The following is a 9,143-nucleotide window of genomic DNA, read 5'->3' as shown; positions in this document are numbered from 1 at the left end:
GGCTGGCCTGGGAACGCCTTGGGATTCCCCCGGAGGAGCTGGCCCAAGTGGCTGGGGAGAGGGAAGTCTGGGTCTCCCTGCTTAGGCTGCTGCCCCCGCGACCCGACCCCGGATAAGCGGAAGAGAATGGATGGATGGATGGATACAATGCAAAACATTTTCCTAATCAAACACTTTACACAGTGTACAACGTTCTTTCCCTCCTGTGCTGCTTGATAATCTTTTGTACGTTTTCAAACAAATAAACATAGCTTCATTTAGAAACCCTGAAGGTGGAAGAAAATAACTAAAAGCACTTCTGGTGTGTAATTAAAAACTGCAAAGTTTGCTGTTTCAAAGGGCATAAAATAATGGAAAAGTGTTGTTTGCTACGACAGCTGCAGCCATGATAGAGAATTCCCGAGTCCTGAGATCATCCACTCCTGGTCATTCCAGGGAATGGAAGTGTCAGTAATCCATGTCAGAGCCCTCTGTGTTGGCCACATTGTGGGAAAGCATGTAGTTGTCCATGTCGATGGAGCAACACTTGTTGATGGCGTAGCGCAGCCTCTCTGCCACGATGGCTTGACTCGAGTCCGGAGGCAGACGCAGCTAGAAGAAGAAGCAAGTCAGAGAATTTGGCAGGCTGTCATATGGCTGGAAAAACAAACAAACAAAACTAGAATTTGAATACATCAACAGTCAAACACAAACCAGCTTTGTCTCTGTAACTAATGTCAAGAAACACACCATTGCCTGCTGCCTTTCATGCCAGAGTTTTAAACTAAGATCGTCTTATAGTAAAAGTAAAGTAAAGTAAAAATTTATTTGTATAGCACTTTTTAGCAACAAGGCATTCAAAGTGCTTTACATCATAAAAACATCAGTAGAATCATTACAATCATCAAAACAAATCATAATGAAAATGAAAATGGTCAAGTTGAAGCAGTTTTCATCAACCCTTAAAAAGCATGCTGTGCAATCTCATGCTGTATTGCAATATCTCATGTGATCTTACCTGTTCTGTTAGCATTTGACGTATGTGTTACTTGTGAATGAATCTCAGCTACTACCACACCCAATTTTAGCTCAATATCTGTAACAGTTACAGAGGTATAGCCATTTATGTGTAGGCTAATGTAGCCCAATGCCACTAGCTGTGGTGGCCATCTTGAAATGGGTTGGCTCCAGAGGTTAATCAGCTGTAGATAAACATGCACTGATTATTTCCCAAAGGTTTCAGTGGCTCATTAGATACTTTGCCAACAAACAGGGTTGACTCAACAGTTAATGCCAAGGTTTTAAAGGGGATCTATTATGCAAAATTCAAGTTTTGCATGTTTTCATTCTTCCATTTGGGTATCTACTGCTTCTAGAAACAGTCCAAGTGCAAAAAAAAACAAAAAACCACCCAGCCAGTTTTTAGCAATAAGTAAATGTTTTCTGGTGTCTGCAAAACGAGCTGTTTCAAAACCTCGAGATTGTTGCGTCACAATCCCTGTTACCTAGCAACCCCAAACCCCCAGTCCGTTGATATGAACAGAAATAAGCTGGGCGGTGCTGAGGCAAGACCACCCCAAGATTACGGCTGTATTTCCTGCGCCCCTGCAGCCAATGCTAAACAGTACATTATAGGTATTTTTGCTTTCCAAAGTCATTGCAGGAGATATTTGGCTGTTCAAATGTGTTTTGTTCTGACTTGTTGAACACGGAGCAAAGTTTGATAGTATTCACACATGTACAGCAGAGTGAAACAAGAATTATTTGAATACTTTACATTTAAAAACTGCTTTTTTCGTAACAGACTCAGCTTGCTCTGTCACTGCCATATTTCCGCCTTTTAATTCAATCAATAAAGATAATAAAAAGCAATCATAACGTCACACGCAGCAACGAATTGTGGGTAAATACTTCGCCGAAGTCCGCCTAGATGCGGGTTTAGCCAAAGGGCAGATTTAGTACACAAAGGGGGCGGGGCTAAAGACCACTCTGGAGAATGGGGACACACTACGCGCCCAAACAGCATGAATTCCAATTTGCGCACAAGGTCCCACCTCAGGTTCTGCCCTCCACACACCCACATTCAACTATAAATGGTCAATGCAAAGCACGTTATGAATGTGAAGGTGTATTTAAATAAGCCAGCTGATCAATGTTATTTCATGGTTACCAATGGAAACCACGGAGAAAAGAGTGAAGAAACTTAAATTTCATTGAGGCAGAAATTGATGTGTTGCTGAATGAGGTGGAGAACAGAAAAAATATCATTTTTGGGAGCCACAGTAGTGGCGTTACAAATAAAAGGAAGCACTGTCCTCCTCTGCACTCTGAGGGTTTGGATAGGGGGTTAGGAGGCAGCTCCTGGAGGGGTTACCACTGTCCCCTCATGTGTTAATCTGTGGTACACATCACCCTGGTGATCATCCAGGGAGAGGAATGTGATGGGGAGAAAACTTTGAACTGTTGCGTGAACTTTTATTTAAGACTCAAGTTGGCTTAGAGGCCTTTTTTATTTGAAAGATATTTATGGTTCACCAGCAGAAGCATAAATAATACTGCTGTTTTGAAAGCTTATAATACAATCGATCTAACATTAAAGTTTGATTTTAGAGTAAAATTAAATATGTGACAGGAATCATGATGCAGTGTGGTTTCAATTCCTCACTTTACAATCTGTGTCGCCAGTTTCCCGTCTCCAAAACAAACGTATATAGTATGCATGGCTAAGAGTTGGCGTAAGACGCCGCAAAGCTTCCCGTCAAATTTGTGTTTTAAAGATCACAAACCGGGCGTGGAAAGGGACGTATGCAAGTTTCAGGCCCTGTTTTGTGCGTACGCCAGTTTTATAAATGAGACCCCTGGAGAGGGAGGGGACCGGCCAGGAGAACAATGTCGTCGCTGGAGGATGGCAGGATGGACCTTGAGATGAAAGAGGAATCAAACAGGTTAGTAGATCTTTTAAAACTATACTCGACAGTCGCAGGAGCCATACACAATACCACAGAATAGACGATGTTCAGCCAAGGATTAGTAGTTACAACCAGCCGTAAGTACCAGAAGCACTTCATTAGGGGATGGGCCACAGCTGCTGGTACTGGGCTCCACCCTGCCACTCAGAAGCTGCAAAAATAAGATTGTAGACAGCCAAAACCCCAGAATCCCTATAATGAGTAGTTTTTATTCGCAAACCACCAAAGACGAAGGTAAAGCAAGGCAAGGCAGTCTTAAAAAGCACAAAACTGGGTCCAACTCAGGCAGTTTTACAGATATTGAGCCAAAATTTGGTGTGGTCATGGCTGAGCATCATCCTCAACACATACTTTTTGGCAATAAGTGTTGCAGTTAACATTGTTTGTGTTAGCAAAGTATCTCATGACAGGCTGGACAGATTTTAATGAAACTTTAAGAAAGTAAATATCGGATGTATTGTATTTTCCGCACTTTTGGGCGCACTGGATTATAAGACGCACTGTCAATGAATGGTCCATTTTCGAACTTTTGTCAATAAAGCGTACCGGACTATAAGGCACATCGTTGTGCACCTCCCAATTTTTGTAACTTTGTGCGGACTGCGTGCGCCAAGCTCCATTAAAAATGGATGATTTTTGTGCTCTAACGGAGCTGGTTCAGCATGTATATGCAGCTGACAGTTTTTCACAACATATACTCCAAGTGCTAACTGATCACGTGAGGTATTACAATATTCCTTAAGTTCATTTAACATTCTTTTCGAGGTTTGACCAAAATGGCTACAAGTCCAAACTAAACATTGTCTTGTTCTAATCTTATTCAGTTCTGCAATATTTGTTTACCTACACAGACTAAGGCAAGCCTAATGCAGGTCATTCATGTGACTCAAGCTTCCACAAGGTTTTTGGCAGATTTACCTGAGTGCTTTATTTACACTTAGTGCGTATCAGCATGTCAGAATTGCATATCATTGTATTTGGAAAGCTACTGTGGCAGCACAGTGGAGCAATGATTAGAGCTGTTTTCTCACAGCAAGAAGGCTGAAGGATCACCTCCCACCTGGGGCCTTTGTGGAAAATGGAGGATGGAAAACTACTGGAATAAACTCTTTCAAGCAACATTTGATGTATTTCATGGTTCCTTCTTTATGCTTTATTTTATACTTTGCAGTGAGTACCTATAAATGAAATTACTATTAACTGTATTATTAGGAAGATGTTTCTGTGTTCTTTTTACTACAAGTTTAATTCCCTGCTGTTCATTTTTCTTTTGTATTGTATTTGATTTAAGAAGAAAACAAAAATCTGACAATCATCCAAACTTTAAGTTTACAGGAAATATTTGTATTTCAAGGTAAAGAATGGCCCAACAATTGATGAAAAAATCTGAAAAAATCAGTCTCGAAAAGTATGGAATTTTTAAATAGAGCCCCAAAACTGAATGCATCAACCTGAAAAAGAAAAAAAAATGGTTTCTTTAAAGTTGTTCAGATTTTACATAAACCAATAACCTGTTAGCAAAAATAAGGTTGGTGGGAATTAGTGATTTTGTTCTTCGTACTGAGATTCTGATGTTTTTTAAACCAATGAAACAACTTTATAGCGCACATCACCTTTGAAAAATGTTTTGAATTAAATATTTTGGTAATTTGAAAGTGAGAAAACCGATCATTGTGAAAGGTCTGTAAGGATCCAGAGTTTTCTGTCACCACCCTGCTGTCTCCCTCCACAGCTGCAGCCGATCTTCTTACTTTGTCTCTGCGTCTGGTTTCCGGTTCAACTCTTAAGACATACCCTGGATTATGTCAGAGTGTCCAAATAAAAAAACAGGTCTGGAGCTGTTAGTGGGAATGTTCTTATAACTCTTTGAATACTGACCAACAAAGCTACCTCAAATAATGTTTCACTGACGTATCTCTATGGCTGACATCAGAAACCCATGCAAATTTGGTTGGCGATGTACGGCGACATACAAAGTCTCTGATTTGAGAAACAAATTGGATTTCCGTCCCTTGAGAATTTCCAGGGTGACGCTTGTAGATTTTATTTTAAAAGAAAGTTTCAATTGCATCAGTGAGACATAAGAAAGAATATGTCATCCATCTGTGTGTACTAAAAAAATCATGAACTAGTTATCGTGATTAAACAAACCTTTAAATGAATTTGAAACAAGGGTCACTCTAGGTGGCAGAGTTGAGGCGTGCCTGAAGCTCTTCGGCTGATGGAGCAGGACGACATGCAAGCCAGAGTGATTCACTTAAAGGTACAAAAGGTTTTTCAAGTTAAGTTTACACTTTACATGTTTCTCTTCCTTTATTGTTTTCTGCTGGACTTACATAACAAAAGCACTGATCAAAAAAGGTTCTCTCACTCAGTTGGCGATGGAGGAAGATCTTCACGTGACAAACACAAAAACTAATTGTAAATCAAACTGACAATTGCGGCCACCTTCCGAGGCTGTCTCTTCAGCTTGTTGTTGCGTTGCTTGTGGTACTCACTTTGTGTTAATTATTTACCCTTTTCTGAGAGCTGGTGGTAAATGCATTTCAGAAGAAAAAATAAAGGGAAAACAGTAACCTGCTGCACTGCTGCCTTCACAAAAAGAGAGTCGACATGTCAGGAAAAGGTATGTGATTACAGAACAATAACATCAATTACTTTTTTGTCCTATTATTATTATCTTTTAAAGCTGATTGTTTTATTTTACTTTTGTATTGTCAGGATGGGTGGAGACGGAGGCGAACCCAGAATGCAGACTCATAGTAAAGAAAAACTAATTTATTAAACTAAAGAATAAACGAAAACAAAAATGCTGACGTGGCAGCAAACAAACAAAACCTAAATTTAAATACAAACATGGAACCGACAGAAACCAGGAACACAGAGCGAGGACAACTAAACAGACAATATCAAACCTTAGACAATGGACCAGCGAGGTATGGGAAGAGTGACCGGGTTTTTAAGACTGCGGATAACGAGGTGAGTGGGAACAGGTGGAACGATTACTGATTCGGGACAGGTGAAGATGGGCGTGGCTGACAGACAAATGAATGACTGGGGGAGAGTGGAAATGAGAACACAAACACGAGGAGGACAGAACCAAGAAGAAAACCAAAAACCAGATAACTAAAAATAGAAACCAAAACCAAAACACAAACCAGAAAACTAAAATAAAAACAAAACCCAGAAAAAGCCAAATCATCACATGTATTTTAGAATAAATACTCAAACAGAAGAAAAATAAGAAAGAAATTAGAATGAAAATGACTTTTCTAAATGTTCAAACTACTTCAATTTTAACAAACTATAAGTCAGCATATTTGGTAAACTCTTGAAGTTTCTTGCAGCGATTTGAGTTGTGCACAGAGAATTTGCCTTCGGTAAAGTAACCAGAGAGCTTGTTTACTTGAATGCAAATGTTTCCACCTCCATCACCTTAGAGTTTGAGGAAGAGAATAAAGTTAGACTCCCAGAGCTGCCAAACATAAACTGAAGCAGGATGGAGAAGATCATCTTCAGAGTGATCATCATTACCAGTGCATGCTGTTTTTCTGCAAAACATGTCTTCCATGACTGGAAAAAAATGAGCTGGTCAGATGCTCGCAAACACTGCAGGGAACATCATAATGACCTTTCACGTATCTCCAATGAACTGGAGGAAATGTTGTTCAGAAAGTCTGGGAGTACGGACAAGGAAGGATGGATTGGAATTTTTTGGGATAACAGCCTTAAAAAATGGAAATGGTCAGGAGGCGAGAATATCACCTACCACAAAAATCTCAAATCAGAAGACGTTGGTAACCAATCGTCACACACTGCTGATAATGTCTATTGGACCAACGATGAATGGAAGTGGAAAAATGGTGAAGAAAAACACGATTTCTTCTGTTTTGACCTGACTGTGGTGCAGGAGGAGAAGACCTGGGAGGAGGCTCTGGAGCACTGCAGAAAGAATAACGATAACCTCACCAGTCTGCTCTCTGAGAACGATAACCTTCTGGCTGCAAATGAGATTAATCAGACCAGTGTTACTGAGCGGGTGTGGATCGGGCTGCGTTACCTTCGAGACAAATGGCTGTGGGTGAACGGGGACCCTCTACGGTATGACGCCTGGTCTCAAGGAGGAGATCAGGACCACCAGTGTCCCATGAAGAGAGGCTGTGGAGCTTTAACCAAAGAGGGACTGTGGGAGAGCTGGGACTGCCAGGAGAAACTCAGCTTCATCTGTGGCTGAGGGTAGCTCTGATTCTCATTCTGAGAGTTCAAAACTTTATGTCTATATAGTTAGTCCTTTACAGTCCTTGAAACTTTAATTGAAATCAAGTTAAATGTTTGTGTTTAGTTTCATTCTGTGAGCACTGAGTTAAACCTTTGGTTGTGGGTAAATATTGTCCTGTTTGTCAGTTTCCTCCTCAGGAAGCTGTTTGCTCCTTAAACTTCAGGATTTTAATGTATTTTAGGAGTTTGTTTGCTGTGTGCCAGACTCTCCAATATCAAACGATTTACAAATGTAATCAGTCATGCTTTTGATATCTAATAGTGCATTGTTTTCTCCAGCTAACGCGTGAATCATGTTTGAGTTGTAAATAATAGTGAATCTGTTCACAACCTAAAGCAGGAGTGACACAAAGGAAAATGTTGCTTTTTCTTTGATGGACAATGTGACAAATTCTTTCTGTTGTCTTACAAAGTAATTAACTAGAATATATATTCATATAGTTCATAGATTGTTTTTTTCTTGCTGTGGTGAATCAATCTTAAGTGGATCAGTGACCTACTTCAAAAATAAATGACTCATCTTTTAGGATCTGCTGTCTTTTCATTCAGGTGTAGCAATAACCTTGAGCCTGTTTTGAGCCCACAGACTCCGTTAAGACCGGACCAGGTCAGAAAAGGCCCTGGTCAAAGATCTTCTATGTACAAATTGCCCCCTTCAATCACACACACATTTTCCCTTCAGATGACTGAGAAAGTATTTTTTTTACATGCTCTCAACACTGACCCCGACTAACTTTAAGTACAGACTCGCAGAAGTGCCTCCAGTCTCACAGACTCCATACTTTGCACCTGACAGAAACAAAAGTCGGACTTTCAAATGCAAGCTCATGTGAAGCGTTAGGCTGAGCTGAACTTAAAAGATTAAAAACAAAAAAGAACATTCTGCTTCATTTCTAAAGTTATTAATCTCTGAAATGCGTCTATAATAATGTGCTATGAGTTATAATTACTTTCAAAAGGTTGATTTATAGAAAATTCTGTGTTGATTTTGAGTTCATACTCACAGAGAAACACACCTGAATTGAATCAAAAAGTGATTAACAGGCTTCTGCAGAACATGAACAGGTAATTTAACCACTGAATCAGGTGTGTTGGAGCAGGGAAACAAGTAAAACATGCAGGATAGTGGCTCTCGAGGACCAGAGTCTGCTGAAGACTCTCTCATCAACCAAACAATCTTTGTTTACCTAAGATGAGTATTTCAGATTCTTCTGCATCATTTATTCATTCAAGAACCTCCAAAACTAAAACAAACTTTGTCCTCGTGATTAAAATAGCTCCTTGCCTAAAACTCATTCATAGATAACTACAATTAACAGATGTCCAAATGGTTTTATTGTGTTATAACACTCACCGTTGGACAGTGGCCGACAGGTGCCATCACGCAGCAAACGGCTAAACGCAACCCAAACACATGAATGATGCAAATTCCAAAACACACAAACACAAAAAACAAATGCAAAGAAAAAATGCAGCAAAAGAAAAATTACAGAAAATAGACAGAAGCAAAAGGAAAATGCTGCAAACACCAAAAACACCAGCAAGTAAGAAAACAGCTGCAAATGTACTCCACAAAACAGAAGCACACCAGACCACCAGGCAGACTCAAGGATGGACTCAAGGACGTCGTCCTGCCGTTTGACTCGGTTCTGGCAGTGAGATGTGGGTCAGCTCACCTCAGTGTCTCTCTCCTCCTAAACACTGGTTTGCTTTGGGACCGTCAACAGATTACCAAACCAATGCCACTTGAAAAACAAAATTAAATAACCTCCATGTCATGTGAACTTCTAACCAAGACTCAATGTTGAATTTTTTCATTAGACTGTGTGACAAAGTGGTTCATTTTGTGTTTACCACTTGTCCCTTATTCTTATTTAGGCGTCACTTACTTTACCATTGGTTATTGGTTAAATTTGT

The 9,143-nt window shown here is 40.0% G+C and overlaps 1 protein-coding gene across 1 annotated transcript; it reads left to right on the top strand.

Moving 5' to 3' along the window:
- The first annotated feature begins 6,441 nt into the window (after window positions 1-6,441).
- On the top strand, window positions 6,442-7,714 carry LOC108228881 (secretory phospholipase A2 receptor-like). The gene has a single exon (XM_017404511.2). The coding sequence runs from the start codon at window positions 6,448-6,450 to the stop codon at window positions 7,180-7,182; it is 735 nt and encodes a 244-aa protein (XP_017260000.1). The 5' UTR covers window positions 6,442-6,447; the 3' UTR covers window positions 7,183-7,714.
- Window positions 7,715-9,143: the final 1,429 nt, after the last annotated feature.

The sequence above is a fragment of the Kryptolebias marmoratus genome, linkage group LG3 (genome assembly GCF_001649575.2).
Source record: "Kryptolebias marmoratus isolate JLee-2015 linkage group LG3, ASM164957v2, whole genome shotgun sequence".
In the NCBI taxonomy this organism is placed as follows: domain Eukaryota; kingdom Metazoa; phylum Chordata; class Actinopteri; order Cyprinodontiformes; family Rivulidae; genus Kryptolebias; species Kryptolebias marmoratus.
The sequence above is the reverse complement of the archived record's forward strand: the minus strand, read 5'-3'. Positions and strand labels throughout refer to the sequence as shown.

Coding starts and splice junctions, on each gene's coding strand:
- LOC108228881 (XM_017404511.2), top strand. CDS start 6,448: ATGGAGAAGATCATCTTCAGAGTGATCATCATTACCAGTGCATGCTGT.